Genomic DNA, 20,540 nt, shown 5'->3' on the forward strand with positions numbered 1-20,540 from the left:
AGAATAGACCTCTCCCACTTATGCATGTGACCCTGAACGCACCGTTGTATTCACTGGTCGCCAAGGCAACCTGCTGGAGTCAGCACACAGGGAAGGAATGTGTAAATATGAGATGCTTTGAATAGTTTTAACAAAAAAATCGGCACTTATTTTTAGTTTGAAGACTTACATCAGTTATTCAAGCTGCGCTCATCTGGCCTCACTTTAAAGGAGTCTGTGTGCAGTACTTACCTGCAGCGATCTCAGTTTGAAGATTTGGGGAGAACTTCCTCCTGAAAGAACAAAAACATTAAAGTATTAATACTAACCCTGAAGTACAAGTACACCAGGTATTTGAATATATTTTATGATCTGGTTGTTTCTGCAGATTTATCCAGACGAAGGTCACTTCCTGTCGCAGCAGAGTCGCCACCATCTTTACGCCACGCTGACCAGCTTCTACAGGGAGTGTCTAAAGGAGGAGTCGCTACCGCTGCCTGAGGAAGAGGAGGAGGAGGAAGAGTAAGGCTTGAACTGAAGCCCATCAAAGCCTTTTGGACCCAGAGTTAATCCAGGCGTGGACGCAGAGCTGTGTTTGTTCTGAGCACTTCTTCGTGTGAATGTATAAATGTGTTAAAGATGGAGGACACCTCGGAGGCGCCGCCGGGAACGGACCTCTGGTTCTGGGACGCTCGGTTTCTCAGCAGAGCACACGGAGGACCTCCCACACCACGTGCATGCTCCTCACCTTCACCCCGCCATCAGAGACCATCCTGCTGACGGCAGAACCCGACTTCAGGGTTCTGCTTCCTGTCCTCTTAAAGGGAGAACCCGTTTATTTTAACTGGAGTTGGGTTTTAAAGCAGTCGGACTTCCTTCTGTCTGGAGAGCAGATCGAGCTTAAAAACAGCGTCGTGGGCAGCCTGGACTACAGTGAGCCACTCCTGTTTATAGTTTTAGTCTGACAGGGTTTCATCTTCCTCCTCAGCGGCTCTCAGACCCCCTCTTCTAAAGATCTGAACTGTCACTTTAAGGCCTCCGTGTTCGATCTGCTCCATCTTAATAATCTCAGTTATTCACAGATCCTCCTCCAGACAGTCTGATCTTCACTGCAAACGAGTGACTCCCAATCCCAGATTAAAATAGAGGAATCATCCCTTTAATCCACGCCCGCTCATTTAAAATAAACGCCGAGGTCAGACATGTTTGAGGAGCAGAATCTGAGACAGACAGTCTCCCAGCAGAGCGTGTACAGAAATATATTTTTCAGATCTCATAGGAGGTTTAGTCTATGAGGATTGAGTTCACCTGGATTTCTTGTATATTTCTCCTCTGTTTTCCTTTCGGCTGATTTTGTAATGCTTGTTCTCGTTCTTTTAGCTGTTTTAAAGGGAGGGGGAGGGGCAGAATCAGGGGGTTGTTGTGATTGTCCTCTAGTGATTATTATAAATAAATAAAAACAAAAATACAAACCCTGAACTACACCAACCTGCGTTTTCTGTGTGAACGCTGAAGCTGAGCAGCTAAAAGCAGCCGAACAGCAGCTGAAGCAGCTTGTTTCTCCGTAAATAAAGTTAAATATTTAAGTTCAAGTCAGAGCAGCCGAAGGTTCTGACCCACAAACAGCTGCTGAGTCAGCGTTCACACCATCAGGCTGATAACTTGGAATAAAATAAATCCTCACCTGTGGTGTGAAGTGAGTCCGTCTGGATGGCAGCTGAAGACCGGGCCTGACTGGGTCGAACCGGGCCGTCAGCAGGAGCCTGAAAAAGAACCAATAAAAATCAGATTTATTGGTTCTGTTTGGTGAATTATTTCTGCAGACATGTTGAGCTGCTGAAACATTTGTTGGTAAAATGAGTCCACAGAGCAGCAACTAATCGTCCCGATCCAATTTAAGGTTTCTAACAGCTGTGTCTTCAGAAATGAGCCGTAGTGTCGGGAAATCCCTTCATATAATGTTACCTATTATTGTGGAGCTTCTCGTATTGAAACATCAGGCTGGAGATCCCAAAGACTTGTTCAAACCAAACTACAGATCGCTTTAAGGCTGTTAAGATGGAGAATTTTAAAATAAATCCATATTGAAAAATACCAGCAAGTGATTTTGAACACAAGTACACAAATAAAGTAAATTATAAAACAAACAAGCTAAACTCAGTTATAAACATGAACATGCTAATTTCTAACAAACTAAACTAATTTAATATTTCTTTGTTCTTGAAAAGCTAATATCTGTGCAGTTAGTAACTTCTGATTCAAAATAATCACTTTATAAAATAAAAAACAAACATTTTAACAAAACAGCAGCGCTTCATTAAAGATCAGTTCACTTTTATTCCAGAATATTTATACTAAAATATACCTAATCAGGGCTGCATTTCAGAATTTTATAGGAATTGTATTTATTTTAGAATACAAACTAAATATTGTTTTATAGTTTAAAATTAAAACATAATTTATACCTGGGATGTGAAACTATGGCGTTATGCTAATGCTAACAGCTATGCTAACCACAGACATTAGCTGTGTCCAGTTCAGCGGCTGCATCCTTCAAAGGTCAGATCTTTACTACAGATTCAAAGATGGATTACTTGCCTATTAAAAGTAGTCGTGGTCCGCTGGTACCTCCTTCAGGGCAGACAGGTGGTCCCGTCAGAGAGCTCCTCCTCCTCCTCCGGGGCCACAACATCACCAGCACTGAGGCAGATGTGGAGAACGCAGCAGATGACCTGCAGAATAAAGAAAAATATAATATATATATGTGTGTGTGTGTGTAAGAAATGTAGCTGCCATGTTCACTTACGTGAGGTACAAAGCTGTGGTGCACCTCCAGCGCTTGCAGGAAGATGACCCTGATCCTTGTCTTCATCATTCCAGGGCAGGCTCTGTTATTGAGCCTGGAATCGTGCACCGACTCAGGCCGGCCCACATAAGTGTCCCTGAAGCGGCCCCGATGGTCACACGCTGCCTGGAGGATGATGGAACGGAACAGCTTCCTGTTTCCATAGCACTGACCGTCAGGGCAGCTCGGTGGACGGTAGAACGAGGCATCCAAAACACTCCAGACCACCCTGTAGAAAAGCAACACCAGGGTCTCAACTGTGGCGCCCCAACCACGTTGTCGATCCAGGTTCACCACCAGAGACTCCCTGCTTCATCGGACATCCGGTCAAGGATCTTCTCAGTTAAAAAACCGGTCCAGGACTGGGACCCTCAGGTTAATCCTGCAGTACATGCGTCTGGTCTGGTTAAAGAAATGTAAAGAACAACAAAAACATTATTAGTTTAATGGTGTGATTTAATTTTTTATATCAAAGCATTATCACAATTATGAGGCTTAAGGTAAATATACTGATGCAGTGAAAACACTTAAGTGCTATTTTATTAATGAAATTTAAAAAATGAAAGACCCTGTTTTCAACATTTTTACACCCACTTGATGTACCAATGGATCTTATAAAATATAACTAACATTGGAAATTGTCATGCTGCAATCTAATGATATATTTAGATTTTATTTATTATGCACAAGTTTATAAAAGGTAATACATTATAGTGTAGTCTTTCAGTCAAAAAAATTATCCATGAAACTATCTTAAGATAACAGTTATTCCGTGAAAGTCTGTCATAGTAATGTCTGTGATGCTAACGATTAATGCTAACGCTAATGTTAGTGTAACATAACCGTTATGCTACACTAACGGTTAATACTAACGCTAAGCTAACGGTTATGCTAACGCTAAGCTAACCAACGGTTAATGCTACACTAGCGGTTAATGCTAACGCTATACTAACGGCTATGCAAATGCTAAGCTAACAAAGTTCCCACCGCAGGTTAGCTCTTCATGGTACATTTTTCACCGCAACACTGCTCGGTTTTGTTTCTAAACTTACAGCATTTATGTGGGTTTTAGTTTCGATAAGAGCGAAGAAACAGTAGTTTTAGGATAAACCCAAATATAAAACATCAAATAAGGAAATGTAAAAACAATACATTGGGTCAAAACGTTTTCCGCGTTTAACTGTCAGCGGCTAATTAGCTCGACCCATATTCCCAAAAGCACAAAACACAGACTGTAAACTCACCCAAACCGTCTTAATTCTGGTCATCCATGTCTTCATAGCATTCAGAATCCACTTCAGTAAGAAAACGGTTGGTTTTTTTGCTCCGTAAAACAAAAACAAAAAAACAAAGTTCTGCTGTTAGCTTATCTTCAGGGTTGCTTCTTTCAGAGTCGCCCACGTTTCCCTAATTGTCCATCGCTGGATCCGCACCATCTTTCCTCCGGCGCACTCAGCGGCGTGTAAATCTGATCTTGTCTGTGATCAGTCAGTAAACTGATCGCTGGTAGTTTTCTCCTTGCTGCTCATTTATCCTGTCAACAATTACCAACAAGACAAACCAACAAATTGTTTATATTTTTAAAGTGAAATCCCAGCACCGGAGGGGCTCCTGATTACTTCTAGCCGGCTCGTTCGCCGGCGAAACAAAAAGGAGGAAACCCATTCCGAAGCCACAAGTGGAAGTGAGATAAAGGAACATTTCACCAATTTGGTCCAAATTTAAACATCAATTCTACAAAATAAACAATGAGACTGTTTTTTTTTCTCTTGACATTTTTACATCTTTATGTTAAAGTTTTGGCTCTTGGTGGTTTTTAATGATTTGTTCCATTTCACAACTTATGGGGAAACCTGCCAGACTCACAGGAGTCAGAAAATGGTCCAAATGATGGTAAAGATCAAACAAAACATGAAAAAATATCAGGTTTAATCATTTATTTTTACGTACAAATGTTCCCAGGTATACAAGCGACTCTTACTGAGGACATTTTCCATTAAATGTGATAAATAACAGGATGAGATGCAGCTTTACAGACAAATACAGGAGTATATATAAGTATAGAATCCTAATTAAAACTATGGACAGTTTCCACATAAGGAAGTGACACAGCGACAGCAGAGATCCATCTTTTTACAAGCTTTAGGTTTCGTTTCAAACCTTTGTCACATTGTGGGATTTAAAATGTGCCAAACAAAGATTACAGCTGCTTATAAACATTTAAAATGAGAATAACTACAGGATAAAACGAAAACACTTCATCAAACATCTAAAAGTTTAAGAAGGGAAAGAAACCCAGCAGTTTAAACCTTCAGATCTGTCAGGATGTTGGATTATTTATGTTTTTTCTTGAAGACATTCAGTCTGTTTCATCCCGTGTTGCTTCTGTCAAATATAAACTTTAATAAGATAAAAAGAACAAGCAGGAAATGTTTAGTTGTCCTGTTTGCTTTGATTTAGTAAATATTTACATGACTTTTTACTCAACAGCAGCCTCTGAAATGGACAGATTTGTACTTTTATTTATTTTTTAATAAGTTTATCTCCACACAGACATCAGTGATCAGAGCTTAGAGATGAAACTTTGGTTCATGTTCAAAAATGTGTTCAAATCTCGTTAAGATTAAAGCTGCAATGTGCCACTTTATTGTTTAATGCTGTGGTGATATTTGTAGATAAATCCACATTTTTCCTCGTCTGCTTCTTTTAAACGACGTGATAAAAAGTAAAAGAAGCTTCAATGATTTAAAAACGAAACCCTCGTCTTCACCTTCATCTGAGTTTAGACCACAGGGATCCTAAAAGAGTAGAGAAACAGAGTTTAAAGATCTCAAACCTCATTTTTAGCTCATATTTTCTCAGCATCTGATGGAATCGTTTTATAAACCCGTCTGTGAGCGTAAACACTGATCAGAAACGTTCAGGCTTCACTCGTCTTCCTTCGGCGTGTCCGGCAGGACCGGCTGCTCGCCCTCGAAGCAGCGCCTGAAGAAGGTCAGCACCGAGTTCAGCTCGTAGCGCCGGCTGCCGGCGGAGACGACGTGTCCCTCGTCCGGGAAAATCTGGACAGACAGTTTGTCTTTAGAGAAGCGCGTCCTCCCAGCTGACAGAAGCTAAATAAACTCCTGACACGTCTCAGGGAGGAGGAGCTTACCTGCAGCGTGTAATTCACGCCAGACGCTGACAGCAGTCTGAGCAGCTCTGCAGAATGCTGGAAATGAACCGAGGCTGAAAGAAACAGAAATAATCTGTTCATCTCCTAACACGTTCATCAGACGAGACAAACGCAGCATATTCCAGCAAACAGGCTCCTCTTTTACTGACTTATAGACAAAGTTTGTTTTTAAACGAAGCGTTTATCTGTCAAAATTAAATAAAAGTTTATTAACAAACAGTGAAACGGGCTGTAAGACCTGCAGAAACGTTCATGTTTATAAAAACAGGGAATCAAACCGTCGGAGTCGAGTTTGTTTGTTTGGTTTTTCTGCTGCTAAACGTTTACAGAAACTACAGCTGATTTATATCGTTTATATTTTATAAATCCAGACAGTTTCTGTGTTTATTTTAAGCAGAACTGTGTGAAAAATATAAATAAAACCAAATTAAAAACCCAACTTTTTGTTCATTTTTATCGTAGTAAACATTAAAACTGGTGGAACAAAGATATGGACCTTTGGTTTACAGAATAAAGAAACGTTTCTTCACTGTTATCACGGTTCACAGCCAGCCTCTCTGATGGTATGGGGGTTCATGAACTCACCGTCCGCCGTGCCGTGGAGGATCAGGAAGTGTTTGGGACTCTGTGAGACGTCTCCCAGCAGACTGAAGACCTGTCCAACAAACAGAGGTCGATTCTCCACAAACTGAAACGTCTTTAATCTTCATGTCCCTCCGAACAAACCTCACCTCGTACCGGGATCCTTCCTTCGAGGGGAAACCAAAGTACTTCTCGGAGCACGCCGATCCTTCAGGAGTGAAAACTTTATTAATCGCAGAGAAGTTTAAACCTGAAGGTTTAACTTCAGGATGTGGAGATTTTATCCCAGGAAGGATTTGTTGTTTGATTCTCACCATAAAGTCTCCAGTCGGTGATGGGAGCGACGGAGACGCCACATTTAATGGTGGACGTGTGAGACAGCAGCAGCAGGGTGGACAGAAACCCTCCGTACGCCTGAGACAGAGACAGAGACAGAGAGACAGGGACAGGGACAGGGACAGAAAGAAAGACAGACAGAGACAGAGTCAGGGACAGAGACAGACAGAGACAGAGAGAGAGAGACAGGGACAGGGACAGAGACAGACTCAGAGACAGATTGTCCGTTTAATGAAGTCCAGGCAGGAAAACACGTCTAACCTCAGAGATGTTCATCTGTTTCAAACAGCTCCAGAAGTTCAGGAAAACACAAAAAGTTTAATAAAACTCAGAGATCAAACCTCCATCGAGGCCTCAGAGTGACCCGGGTCAGAATCCGGGTCAGAATCCGGGTCAGAATCCGGGTCAGAATCCGGGTCAGAATCCGGGTCAGAACCAGAATTAAACCCAACATTTCATCAGTTTTATCTGATCTTTGCTGACAGACAGACAGACAGAACTGTAGAGACACAGGGGTTACTGTGACCTTTGACCCCTTGAACCTTAAACTCAACGGTGATCACCTTTGACCCCTGAGGTGTCCAGCTGTGCAGTTTCAAACATTAAACTGTTGCAGATTTTATGAAAAACCTTCAAAGAATCCTGTTATCAAAGCTGTGATTGTTTAAACTTTCATTGTGAAGGTTGGTTCTAAGGGGGCGGGGCTTAGCTGCAGGAGCAGCAGCATGATGTCACTGATGATGTCACACTCCAGAAGGTCTGACCCTTTGATCCTTTGATCCTTTGATGCTTGATGCTTAATGCTTGCATCAAACAGACCTGTCTCTCAGTTTATCACTGGTTTCCAGACGGTAAGCATCATTTAGGAGTTTAGAGAGATATTTTCACACGACTGACGACTGAAAACAGTTTTTAAATCGCCTCAGCGACGATTATTTACAGACGAGAACAGGGTTCGATACACGACAGGTATTTATTTAGTTAGATATTTGGTCCAATGTCTTTCCAACAGCCCTCCGTTCGTCCGCCTTGCCAGCAAGTTTCCGAGGTCCGAACAGCCTCTGAGGCTCGTGGAACGGAGGAGATCCACTTGGAGGTCTCCAGAGAACGGCAGGACGCTGACATGGCTTCTGAGACACTTCAGAAACACGTGGCAGAGTTTGAGGCGGAGAAGCAGAACTTTGAGAAGTTCAAGAACGAGCAGCTGAAAGAACTGAGTGAGTCCCAGAGAGACCTCAGAGACAAGCTGCTGATGGTGGAGACATTAAAGATGGACCTGGAGAAAGAAAGACGCTCTCTGGAAGAGATGAGGGAGAGACTTTCTGAGAAAGGACAAGCTCAGAGATCCAAGGACGTCCTGGTCTCAAAGGTAAACCCTGAGCGGAAGATGACGTTCCTGGAGGAACTGAAACAGTGCATCGAAAAGAGGAGACTGAGACAGGAGATGGGGAGAGGTGGTCTCCTGTACATGGAGACAAACGGGGACAGAAGGGACAAACTGAAGACGGAGATGGCAGAGCTTGAGAGGGTGAAGAAGGATGTGATGGAGGAGAAGAGGAACTTTGAAAAGCTGAGGAACAAACAGCTGGAAGAACTGATCAGCAGCAGGAACCAGCTGGAGAAAGAGAGAGAGGAGCTGGAGGTGGAGAAGAGACAGCTCCGGGAAGACAGAGAACGTCTGAAAGAGGACAGAACGGCACTGACCGAGTCCCAGAGAGACCTCAGAGACAAGCTGCTGACGGTGGAGACACTAAAGATGGACCTGGAGACAGAGAGACGCTCTCTGGAAGAGACGAGGGAGAGAGAAACCAGGAACATCACAAAGGAACCCAGGGAGAACCTGGGACCAGAGAAGATCAACTCTGAGCCGCAGGTGACGTTCCTGGAGAACCTGAAACAGTGCATCGAACAGAGGAGACTGCAGACGGAGGTCGCAGAACTGGAGATGAGGAAGAAGGAACAGCTGAGAGAACTGATCAGCAGCAGGAAGCAGCTGGAGGAAGACAGAGAGGACTTGGAGAGACAGAAAAGACAGCTGCAGGACGACAGGAGAACCCTGGAGTCCAGGGACAGAGAACCGCAGGATCTCGGCACCAAGAAGAAGTTCAGCCTCCTTCGCTTCTTCCGCCGTTTCAGTAAGAGGAAACGGTCCGACGAGGACAGAGACGTCAGCGTCGCCGCCTGAGAACCCGCCCACCACCCCACAGCTCTGCCTCGCCGTCACGCGCGCGCACGTTAAAGTGCACGCTGGGTTAATTGGAGTTTCCAAACCGTCCCGTAGTTTCAGGGTTAACAGGTTTTTCTCCGGGTACTCCGGTTTTCTCCCACAGAGGGAATCATTTTCAAGAATTGATCAATAAAAATCAAACAAACTGAATCAATAAATCTGGTTTTATATTTACTGACGAGGGACACGTCTCCCATGTGTCTCCCATGTGTCCTCGGGACATGTCTCACTGGCTCACATGATTCACGTGTTCATGCCCGCTTCCTGCCGGGCACCTTTCAAAATAAAAGATTTGAGCACCAATAACTGGCAGCAGTTATCAGGGTTATTTTTCACTGATGTGTGAAACGTTAAAATAAAAATAAAGAAGGTAAATATCAGCTGTTACCTTTCCATAAACTCCAACTCTGTGTCTGTCGACGTACGGCAGCTTCATCAGGTGTCTGAAAGGAAAAAAAAACTTTATTTAGACAAACAGGTCAGACATGTTGGTTTGTTCCAGAGAAATAAAATAAATTTATTTTTCCTTCAGGCTCAGAAACGTCTGAAGTTACATCGTTACCTTTTAGCTCCGACCTAACCTTTAGCTACTTCTAGCTTTGAACTACAGTTGGGCTATATTTAGCCACCATTTTGAAGCTTTTAGCTTTCAGCTAACCTTTTTTACTTTAGATGTATTTTGATACATCTAGCTTTAAGCTAATGTTATGCTTTTTTTAAGCTTCTATAAAAGTCTTGGCTACTTTTAGCTTTCAGCTACCATGCTGCTTTTAGGCAGACTTTTGCTATTTTTAGCTTTTAGCTAGTTTTTGCTGGTTTTACCTAGCATTTTACTACTTCTAGATTTTAACTAGTGTTCTGTTTTTAAAACTTAAATCTAGCCTTTAGCTACTTTTAGCTTTAAACTACAGTTTGGCTGTGTTTAGCCACCATTCTGAAGCTTTTAGCTTTTTATAACATTTTGTTACTGCTAGCTTTAAGCTAACGTTGGGCTTTTAGATAGCCTCTGGCTACTTTTAGCTAGTTTTTGCTATTTTTAGCTACCATTCTGCTAGTTTTAGCTCACCTTTTACTAATTTAAATTAGCTTCAAATTACAGTTCTGCTAGCTAAAAGCAAACCTCTGGCTATAAGTTGAAGTAGCAAAAGGCTAACTAGCTAAATACTAAAAGGTAGCTAAAGGTTAACTAAGTAAAACAGAAGCTAGAAGCTAAAAGCAGCAGAAAAAAGTGTTTTTGCTTATTAAATGTTTGGTTTGATGACATCACTCTTAAAGAGACGGCGTCTAACAGCGAAATGCTGACAGGAAGTCCCGCCTCCCGCTGCGCCGCCATCTTTGGGCTCAGCGTTTCGGACGTACTCGACCGCAGACATCTGGTCCTGGACGTCGGCGGCTCCCAGCTTCTGATGAAGACCGTGTTGGACCCTCTGACCCTGGAAGGCGCTGCCCCGCCCGTCCAGGCGGGCCACGATGACCCGGTCCGAACTGACCAGAACCGAGTCCCAGCCGAGGGAGAACCGGTCGCTGACACTCTGCCCGCCGGGGGCGCTGTCGCTGCAGAGTTTAAAACATAAATCTGCTGTAAAACACAGCAGCACAAATTAAAGAGGTAGTTCAGATCTTCTGAAGGGGGAAACGTTCCTGTCCTGTTCAGGTTCTCCTGAAGAACCCGAAGTCCGAACCCGACCTGTCAGAGCCGAGAGCAAAAGAGCCAATCAGGCGGTTCCGCTCAGCGAGGGAACCAAACACCTGCCCGTTGTTTCAACAATCAGGTCCGATTCAAAAGATCTGAACTGTCCCTTTAAGGTTCTTTAAGGAACATACAGAACCAGTAATAGGGGGTGCTCCTTCGCTTCGTCCAAATCCACCGGAACCGTCAGCTGCAGACGGAACGCTGCAAAATGAGTCAAATTAAATTAAAGTAAATAAGGAACGGGTCAGAACGTTGGTTCTAAAGATAAGTTCTGTGTTTTTTACCAAAGTTGTGGATCTGTAAAGTTCTTCGTTCCGTCTTCGGTACAGTTCTGTTCATCAGGGCCCGCCTCAGTTCTGCGTTCCGGTCCAGAATCTTGTAATCTGCTGGAATTCAGAACCAGAACGTCAGACAGAAACCTGAGGGGGTTCTGCAGGTTCTGACTCAGACGGTTACAGCAGCCTGCGGCCCGGAGGACAGGAAGTCCGTCCCGTCAGTCTGACACCTTCAGAGATCCTGTTAACCCGGTTCTGAATGTGTCCCGGTGCTGGTTTAATCCTCCGTCTGGTTCTGTCACCCTCAGACGTCGACTCGATGTGACAGAAATCGATCTGAGCCGCAGCTCCACGCCGCCTACAACCAGCTGATGTAAGACAGAGACACCCGAGACACGAGTGGGACGAAGACACTTACTGCTCATCTTCCTCAGCTGGTGGAGAGACGTCTGAGGGACACCAGGACCTGAGGAGGACATGAAGGACATCAGGAGACGTTCTTTTAACACATTTAATAAAAACAAAAACAGCTGAAAATATTCTTCTATTATTAATCGACTCAGAAAATAAAAATATTTAAACTTTGATCTCAGTCGCTTTACGGAGTTCTAAACCCGGTCCTGTTGGAGCTCTAAACCCGGTCCTGTTGGAGCTCTAAACCCGGTCCTGTTGGAGCTCTAAACCCGGTCCTGTTTAATGACTGAACTGAAGTTTTAGGATCTTTTTTGTTTTCTTCTTGTGTCAATTTGCTCCTGTTAGCTTTTAGCTAGTGCTATGTTAATTACAGCTAGCTTTTTGCTCGTTTCAGCTCTGTGCTGTTTTCGGTTCTGTGTTTTGGTTCGATCAGTCAGTTGACAGAACCCGACAGGACCGGCATACCTGTGCAGGTGAGCAGAACGTGCTGACCGTCGGGGCTGATGGCGGCGCTGTAGAAGGAGCAGTTCGGTTGGAAGAGAGAGCAGCTCAGACAGGTTCTTTGGACCGGATCCACGGTGGAGACGCTGAGACAAAGAAGGGAACAACGTAGAACCCGATCAGAACGTTTTTAATCCTTAAAGCTGGGAGGAACAGATCCAGACGTCAGGCGTACCGGTACAGATGCCGCTGAGCTGGCCCTTCCTCCGCGCTCAGGAAGTACCTGAAAGACGTCAGACCGTCAGGACGGAGTCCAACAGATGATCTGGATTCTGTGCTGAGGGGACTTACAGCGACTGGATCTGCTCGTCGAAGGCCAGAATCTGAGCCACGTCCCAGCTGCCCGAGGTCAGGTGTCGCAGGCTGACCTCCTGACCTTCGGCCTGAGAAGAGCAGAGGAACGTGTCAGCGCCGGGCCTGACTACACGCTGGAAACGGGAGCCGTGAGAGCGAGCAGATCCCAGAACAAAGATGGAGGGCGGCGGTTCACCTGGTTGGAAATCATGGTGACGTGGCTGAACGCTCCGTGTCGGCCGTCCTTCAAAGGCACGGTGACGAAGAACGTCCTGCCGTCTGCGGAAAACACCGGCTGCTCGTCCTGGGAGGAAAACAAACAAACAAACAACATGGCTGAGCCCGCAGGTCGGCTGAAACTGATCCAAGTTTCCTGCTGAACTCACCTGGCGGCTCAGCCACCGCTCAGACGTCGTCACGTGTCTCTGAGGCAGAAACAGACGTTTACATGTTTGTTGTTTTTAAATAAACAACCTGTTTGTGTTCCTCTGATCCTCGCCTTCATGCAGCTTCCTGTCGAGGCGTCGCACACAGAAAGAATCGAGACGTTCTGAGCTCGGTTCACCCAGCGGACGCTCAGCTGCTCCCGGCTCGCCCACTTCACCACCGTGACGTAAAACTGACTGAGACAAACAAGTAAACAAAAACAAACAACAGGGAGGGGTTCAGACCAATGAGACACCTGAGAGGAGGACCAGGTTAGAGCTCCAACAGGACCGGGTTAGAGCTCAACAGGACCGGGTTTAGAGCTCCAACAGGACCGGGTTTAGAGCTCCAACAGGACCAGGTTTAGAGCTCCAACAGGACCGGGTTTAGAGCTCCTCACCTGTTCTTGAAGCTCTCCGGCGGCTTTAGTTCCGTCGTGGCGGCGCTTCCGTCCAATGAGACGACCTGCAGGCCGACGCTCGGATTGTTCTGACCCATCTGTGGAGAACAGGAACACAGGAACAGGTTCACCGGGCCTCTTGGGTTCTGATGCAGTCCCTGGTTTAACCCGGCAGCTCAGCAGAGAATCTAATCTGATATCAAACCAGATGTTTGTGTTCAGTGAAGTCCTGATGGTTGAAGAAGACAAACAGAACATCTTCCTCGAAGCTGACAGACCCGTTCTGTTCTCCTTCATCTTCATCAGGTTCTTCTGAGAACTGTTCGGTTTCTGCTTCGGACTGAAAGGATCCCCGTCCCTCAGGTTCAGGAGGATCAGTGCGGTCCTCATCAGGTTCCTGGAACAGAGGACCGGATCTCTACCTGAGGGGGTCTGACTCCCCAGGATTAGGGGATATGAGGTACCAGGGTTGCTTTTAGGGGCTTTCCGCTCCCTGTAGAACCAAACCCAGAGTCCTGGACCTCAGGTTGGACTTGTCTCTGATCCTGTTCGTGGTTCTCACGGTGCAGTCGTGGACAGGAGGGGGTCTGGGTTTGGGGACCTCAGGGTCTCACCTGAAACCAGGATGGAGTCAGCTCCTCAGCCTCCCTCCGGATTGGCGCCTCGTCTGCAGTAATCGGGGCGTTGCTCCGGTCTGCTGAGGTCCGGAGGTTCGGATCACGACTGAAAGAACCAGAACCAGAACCTGGATCCACGAGGCTTAGACAGCGTCAGAGCTAAGAGGAGAACCGCTGCTCCTCCTCATGGAAAGACGTCAGCTGAGGTGGATCGAGCCTCTGATTGGGAGACCCCGGGGAAGAACCTGAGCTCAGCGGTTCTCCTCACCTCCAGAACCCACAGACAGATGAATGGGTGAACATCGTCGGTGCGTTTCTTCCAGTTTTACTCCAACAGAACCAGAACCGAACCGCAGTGACAGATTTCTGCTCCATTAACCGCTGACGCTCTGTGCAGAGTCTCGGGCTTTAAACCTCTGAAGATCCTCACCGAGCGATGAGAGCCGCGCTCACTCGACTGATTTTCCTTCCCGGAGCCGTGTTCCTCTTCAAAGAGTCGGCGTTAGCATAAATTAAACAACAGTCAGAGAGCCTGGGAGGATTTAAATATTCTGCCTGCAGGTTAGAGAAAAATCACAGTATGCAAAGTACGTTCTACCTAAAAACAGCCGCACTGAAGGTTCTACCTTGGGAGGAGAACCCGATTATTCAGATCTACATCCTGCAGGGATTTATGACGTTTTAACTCACAGATCCGTCACATTTAAACGCTTTACGAGTCCCACCTTCGGGTAGGGGTACTCCTTCCCCCTGGGGTACAGAGAACCCGTGAAGCGAGGCAGGAACATGGTGGGAACCAGGGAGTCGTTGATGGTCAGGTAGGCCAGCCTGGACCCGTCCGGAGACCACCAGTGGGCTACCTGAGTGTGCAGCACCTCCTCTGCAAGAAGCAAACAGACCCGGACCCTCAGAACCGGACAGAACCGGACAGAACCGACGTGCAGGAGGCTCCGTCTCACCCTCGTACAGCCAGTCTGAGAGGCCGTTGAAGACGAGGCCGTCCTGCCCGGAGGACGTCAGCCTCCAGGAGCTGTTCTGGACGTGGGCTTGGTAGTAGATGTTGTTTTCAAAGATGTAGATCTGTGGAGCAGAAAACGCAGCTTCCTGTTTCAGAACATTCAACATGGCTGCCGCAGCTGAAACTACAGATCATTAACGAGGACGGGAACCCTGACCCCGACCAGGAATCAGGTCTCCTGAGAACAGGAAGTCCTGAAGACGATTAGGAAGCTCGGGCGTCAGGTTTGGACAACAAGGCTCCAAATAAGCCTCCTGGATGAACTGAAGGTTTGTAAATAAACGGTTTTCTGATTTCATGTTTTATCTGGAACCATCAGGAGAAGACGTCCGCCACGCCACGCCAGCAGCACGGACGCCATGTTTGTTGTGCTGTGAGGGTTAGGAGCCTCGTCTAAAACGACTGAAAGGATCTCAAGGGAAGGAGATGAAGCGAGAGCGGAAATCTGAGTTAAAATGGCCGAACCTCCTCCACGGTCAGAAATGCTCCAGGTCTCATCTCCTCGGACCTCCTGCAGGAAGGAGGACGTGGCTCCGGTCTGCCGTGGTGAAGGAGGAGCAGCTGTGGATCTGATCCGTCTACGGTCCAGGATCAGACCGGAGGAGCTCGGAGGAGAGCCGCTGCTCCTCCTCATCGAAGGGAGGCCGCCGAGGTTGGACTCAGACCCAGAACCCTCTGGTCTGGGAACACCTCAGGATCCTGGAGGAGGTCTGAGTCTCCGCACCGGACCCATCGTGTCCTCGACCCGACAGGAACCTGACCTTTAACCTCAGGTAAGAGGCAGACGGATGTAAAGGTGACACTTTTTAACCTTTAGAGGTTAAACCCAGGATGTTCTGATCAAATCGGAATAAAAACCGACTTGAAATGAACCGGAGGACACGTTCCAACGACTCGCTCAGTAAATAAGCGTCGAGTTTTCTCTGGTGTCAGAATGAGTTCTAACCCTGCAGCATCAAACATCGATTTCTCACCTTCCTGCCAGCGGCGCTCCGTCTTCTCTGATTATTTCCCACTGATTGTTGTTTATTTTGGTAAATAATAAAAAGGTCCTGATTACAAACATCCAAGAAATCAAAGAGCACAAAATCATTTCTCTTTATTTGCTTTTTATCCCCTCATGTCGGAATATATCCGATGGTTTTTAAGCGTTTTTAAATATTTATGTTTTTATTCACGGAGGCTTTTAAAAAGACGAGCTGTGTTTGACACTTTGAGGTTTGGTCCGTTTTATTCATGAGCTGTTTTCCTTCGGATGGATCTGATTGTGAATATTTTAGGTTAACGAGACGATTCTTCTGCAAACACAGACCTCAGAGGGAAACGATTTACATTTTAATAAACCGCTCTAAAAGCTGCCGGGTTATCCTGGAAACTCAGGGGTCACAGGTGAGACGGGACCTTCTTCCTGTCCAACATTTTAGGACAGAACCGGACTGGACCTCTGATCAGGACGGAGGACATAAAGACGGTTCTTCAGCAGACCTGCTCCACTTCTGTCTCCTTATGTCCTCTTTTTGTCTCCTTTGTGTCCTCTTTTGCAGCCATTTTGGGGTTTTATTATTTTTGAAGGGATCCTTTTTGTCCCCTTATGTGTCCATTTAGTGTCTTTTTAGTCTTCCTATGTCTCCTTTTTGTCCTATTTGGTCTTCCTAGGCATCTTTTTCTGCATCTTTCAGTTTTTTCTGTCCATTACTATTCTTCCTTGTGTCCTTTTTTTGTCTCCTATTTGTCCATTTAGTGTCTTTTTAGTCTTCCTGTGACTTTTTTGTCCACTTAGTCTCCTTACGAGTCTTATTGTGCATCCTTTGTCTTTTTTGTCTCCATATCAGTCCTTTTTGTATTTTTTTGTTTTTTATAAATCCTTTCTTGTCTTCTTATGTGTCCTTTTTGTCATATTTGGTCTTTCTATGTGTCTTTTTATATGTCTTTCTGCTCTTTCTGTCTGTCCTTATGCTTCCTTGTGTCCTTTTTTGCATCCTTTATGTCCTCTTATGTGTCCATTTTGTTGCTTGGGTTTTTGAAGGGATACTTTTTGTCCATTTAATGCGTCTTCTGTCTTTTTATGAGTCCTCGTATTTCTCCATGAGTCTTTTTTGTCTCCTTATGTGTCCATTTAGTGTCTTTCTAGTCTTCCTATGTGTCCTTTTTCTCATATTTGGTCTCCCCAAGCGTCTTTTTGTCTTTCTGCTCTTCCTCAGCATTGGAAGCTGAAATCTACGTACCAGCTGCTGACCCTGAACGCCCCACGAGGCGAACTGGAGCACGGAGTCCGACACCTCCGGAGGGTTCAGCTCCCGCACCTCCCTGTGAGCAAACATCTGGATGTTAAAACCCGTGGAACCGCAGCAGCTTTTCCTTCCACACAAACGTAAATGTTCTTCGTGTTCCTCGCTCACCTCGTGTGAAGGTTGTAGATCAGATATGAAGCCAGGAAAGAGTGCCGGTAAACCTGACAGTCCAAAAACAAGAGAGGACATTTCAAAATAAAACAGGAAGTGAGCTTTAACACTTATCACAAAGACATTTTACTTCCTGCGGGCTGAGAAAACTGAAAGATTTATTTATTTTATCCTCCTCAGATCATCTCTGACTTTTTATAAAGTCAGGTTTGTTTTCTGACCTTTATCTGTCTGGTTCTGTTGGGTTCTGTTGGGTTCTGTCTGGTTCTGTCTGCATTTATCCGGTTGTTCTTTCTACGTCTTACCCCTGCTGAGCGCTGCGTTTGTTTTTATTTTTTAATTTCTTTTCTAAGCCACCATCAGAGTAAATGAAGCAGCGGGGAGCGTTTGGACCTCGTTAGGTCTGTTCTCATTTTCCTGCTGATGGAAACATTTTCTCTATTTCCCTCCTGAGCTCCATCATCGGAGGTTAATTTAATAAACAGCAGTAAAACTGTTTCTCTGCTTCAGTGGAAACATTAACATCTTATATATTTTTAACATGATGAGCAGAAAAGATACAAGAATCCAGAAACGAATTAAAGAATCAAACCCAACAGATTTATGTTTACTGAAAAACAAACTCAACAGAATAAAAGCTGCAAAAACAACATTTACTCTCATTAGTGGCTCCTCGAGAACCAGTAAAACCTCCCAGTACTAATAGTACTACTAGTACTACTACTACTGCAGCTACTATTACTGCTACTAATCCTCATCTTTGGTGATTCTGCTGTAATTATTATTAAAAACGAGCTCCTGGATTAAAAGAAAACTTCCTGTTGGTTCGAAACAAACAGGAAGTTAAACAAATAAACAAACAAACAAACAGGAAGTCAAACAAATAAACAAACAAACAAACAGGAAGTCAAACTAACAGCGACCATCATTCTGTTTGGGGCGACTCTCAGCTACTACCATCGCAGGTTTCAGCTCAGTATCTGTCGCTGGCTGAGTTCTGGTGGTTCTGGTCCGGGGAGGACTGCGTCCCTGAGCGCCCGGGGGGGGGGCATGGCCAAACCTGAAGAAGCTACCTGCGCAGGTGTTAGAAGGGGGCGGGGCCAAACCTGAGCTAGTATTTGTCTGTTTCTAACAAAAGCTTTGCTACTTTTAGTTCCAAACTAGCATTTTAGCGTGTTTAGCTTTCAGCTAGCTATTTGCTAATTTATGCTTTTAGCTAATGTTTGCCACTTTTAGCTTATATTTAGCTTTTTATTGTAGTTATTCTTTTGGCAAGCCTTTTGCTACTCTTAGCTCTTAGTTAGCATTTAGCTGTTTTTAGCTTTTAGCTGTTTTTAGCTGGCTGATGACTCCGGCTGGTCGAGGTGTGGATCCAAACCAAGAAGTTCTGACCCGTTTGACGTCGTATGCCAGGAGAACAAAGTTCTTATCAGGAGAAACTGCAAACTTTGTGGCCTTGAAGGTTGTCTGTGAAGAAAAGAAATGTCGTGATGTTCGAGGTTTTAACTCGAGACGATTCCTGCAGCTGAAACCGAACAGTTCCTCACAAACGTCGTGTTCCTCAGCAGGAGGTCCGTCTCATTGCTGGACGTGTCCACCTTGAAGACGTCTCCGTCCCAGCTCCGAAAGACGACCTCTGACGCTGGAACAGAAAAACAAAAAACACAGGAGAAATCTCGTTAATGGCCTCATTTCACACATTTAATCAGTTATTATCGTTCTTCCTGTAGAAACAGGCCGACAGAACCAGCACCGGTCCGTTCTGCTCGCGGTGATGGGTTCATCCAAACCGGGTCGGCCGGGTTCTGGACGTACCGCTGATCCACGTCGCCTCGGGATCGTGGATCTGGAAGGTTCTCTCAAAGAGGTCGTCCAGCGTCAGCTGAGAGCAGAACGGGTTCCCCGGGTTCTCTGCCAGAGAGAAGCTAAACGTTAGCTCACATCAGAGAACAGCTGAAGGAGCTAAAATTAGCAGAACAGGAGCTAAACACAAGCTGAAATCTGCAGAAGCTACAACAAGCAGAGGAGGAGCTGAAAGCTAAAATTAACCAAACAGTAAAATCTGAAACAAGCTGAACTGTAGCAAAATCATAGATAAAAGCTAAAATGAGCTAAATGTCACTAAAAGCTAAAATTACCAAGATCAGAGCTAAAAGCTAAAACCAAGCAGAACGCAGAGAACAGCTAAAATTAGCAAAACATCACGAAAAGCTACAAAGAATCAGACACTAGCTTAAAAGGTAAAAAATCTGTAAAACAGCAGCTAAATGTTCCATGTTTTCTAATTTTAACTTTTAGCTAGTTCTGCTAATTTTAGCTTCTAGTCACAGTTTTGCTCATTTTAGCTACAGTTCTGTTGGTTCTAGGTTTTCCACTGTTCCGCTCATTTTAGCTCGTGTTCTGATGGTTTTAGCTGTCAGTCAGCTCTCAGCTGCTTGTGTTTAGCTGTGAGGACAGATTTGGCTGCAGGTTTTGGCCTCGTGTGTCCTCCCTTCGGCTCACCTCTGGACAGCAGGACGATGGACAGCCCGATAAAGGACAGAACCACCACGATGACCAGCAGCGAGATGCCGATGCCCTTCCAGTTCCTGTCCGCTCCGATCGGCCCGATGTCCTGAAGACACAGAGAACGTGAGAACGTTCCACGCTCCGGAGCGTCTGCGGCGCGGCGCGGCGCGGCGCCAACAACAGGCGGCTGCAGGAGGCGAAACACTTCCTGTCCGGCTTCAGAAAGACGCTAAAATAAACTCTTCTCTGCGGCGGCGTCATTCAGTTGATTAACTGAAGACACAAAACTAAAATCTGCTTTTATTCTTCGTCTTATTGAAGCTCAGATTTCACCAAAAACAAACTCATAAACTTTAACTGAAGACAGAAGTCAACAAACTAAACAGGAAGTGAGGACTCGTCCTTCGTCTCATCGGCTTTTAAAGGATTTCTAATTCATTTTGGGTCCGATCATGAAAAGATGAAGACATAAAGAGTTCCTCCGGCGCCAGCGTGACACACGCTGCGTTGGCATTTTGGGCATCTGTGGCGCTCAGCAGCTTCTTCTGCGGTAAAGTCTGAATGTTCTCACAGTGTGTCCTCTGCTGTCCTCGTCTGCTCCAAACCGAACCAACCACAACCCATCTGCTCCAACAGAACCACGGGATGACCGGAGAGTCCGGAGAGTCCACGGTCCATCTGCCAAGAAGACAGAACCAAATGGACCGAGGCAAAGAGGTCAGACGGGTCCAAACCATCCAGCCTGCCTCTCTGATGGTATGGGGGTGCATTAGTGCCTCTGGAAAGGATCTCCAGCTGCTCCCCTCAGGTCCAGACGTTTACAGATTTAGGTTGTATAAGTTATTTAG

At 45.5% G+C, this 20,540-nt stretch overlaps 2 protein-coding genes and 1 long non-coding RNA gene across 6 annotated transcripts in view; 1 reads left to right on the forward strand and 2 right to left on the reverse strand.

Moving 5' to 3' along the window:
• LOC108243472 (inactive dipeptidyl peptidase 10) overlaps nt 1–1,455 on the forward strand; it is a 96,771-nt gene extending 95,316 nt beyond the window's left edge. The window contains exon 26 of the mRNA XM_017428928.3: nt 368–1,455. Coding sequence (XP_017284417.1) covers nt 368–505 — 138 coding nt within the window. The 3' untranslated portion in view covers nt 506–1,455. The remainder of the gene's footprint in view (nt 1–367) is intronic.
• A 1,120-nt stretch (nt 1,456–2,575) lies between these two features.
• LOC119617072 lies at nt 2,576–4,216 on the reverse strand. Its single transcript, XR_005233249.1, has 3 exons — nt 4,069–4,216; nt 2,786–3,226; nt 2,576–2,711 (listed from the first exon to the last, which is right to left on the reverse strand). It is a non-coding gene; the product is annotated as an uncharacterized LOC119617072 (long non-coding RNA).
• A 536-nt stretch (nt 4,217–4,752) lies between these two features.
• LOC108243438 (inactive dipeptidyl peptidase 10) overlaps nt 4,753–20,540 on the reverse strand; it is a 35,928-nt gene continuing 20,140 nt past the window's right edge. For 2 of the 4 annotated variants that reach the window (XM_017428864.3, XM_025008753.1), the window contains exons 2-26: nt 19,687–19,798; nt 19,000–19,095; nt 18,732–18,826; nt 18,577–18,651; nt 17,182–17,234; nt 17,008–17,089; nt 14,724–14,844; nt 14,490–14,644; nt 13,148–13,245; nt 12,821–12,944; nt 12,708–12,746; nt 12,518–12,625; nt 12,319–12,410; nt 12,203–12,250; nt 11,992–12,113; nt 11,531–11,578; nt 11,122–11,223; nt 10,969–11,038; nt 10,504–10,698; nt 9,533–9,587; nt 6,896–6,995; nt 6,731–6,789; nt 6,585–6,654; nt 5,979–6,052; nt 4,753–5,886 (exon numbers count right to left, since the gene is read on the reverse strand). In XM_017428864.3, coding sequence (XP_017284353.1) covers nt 5,752–5,886; nt 5,979–6,052; nt 6,585–6,654; nt 6,731–6,789; nt 6,896–6,995; nt 9,533–9,587; nt 10,504–10,698; nt 10,969–11,038; nt 11,122–11,223; nt 11,531–11,578; nt 11,992–12,113; nt 12,203–12,250; nt 12,319–12,410; nt 12,518–12,625; nt 12,708–12,746; nt 12,821–12,944; nt 13,148–13,245; nt 14,490–14,644; nt 14,724–14,844; nt 17,008–17,089; nt 17,182–17,234; nt 18,577–18,651; nt 18,732–18,826; nt 19,000–19,095; nt 19,687–19,798 — 2,328 coding nt within the window. In that variant the 3' untranslated portion in view covers nt 4,753–5,751. Of the gene's footprint in view, nt 5,887–5,978; nt 6,053–6,584; nt 6,655–6,730; nt 6,790–6,895; nt 6,996–9,321; nt 9,420–9,532; nt 9,588–10,503; nt 10,699–10,968; nt 11,039–11,121; nt 11,224–11,530; nt 11,579–11,991; nt 12,114–12,202; nt 12,251–12,318; nt 12,411–12,517; nt 12,626–12,707; nt 12,747–12,820; nt 12,945–13,147; nt 13,246–14,489; nt 14,645–14,723; nt 14,845–17,007; nt 17,090–17,181; nt 17,235–18,576; nt 18,652–18,731; nt 18,827–18,999; nt 19,096–19,686; nt 19,799–20,540 lie in introns of those variants that run through there. The other 2 variants (XM_025008752.2, XM_025008754.2) reach the window with 2 other exon arrangements.

This window comes from Kryptolebias marmoratus, linkage group LG6 (assembly GCF_001649575.2).
Source record: "Kryptolebias marmoratus isolate JLee-2015 linkage group LG6, ASM164957v2, whole genome shotgun sequence".
NCBI lineage: Eukaryota > Metazoa > Chordata > Actinopteri > Cyprinodontiformes > Rivulidae > Kryptolebias > Kryptolebias marmoratus.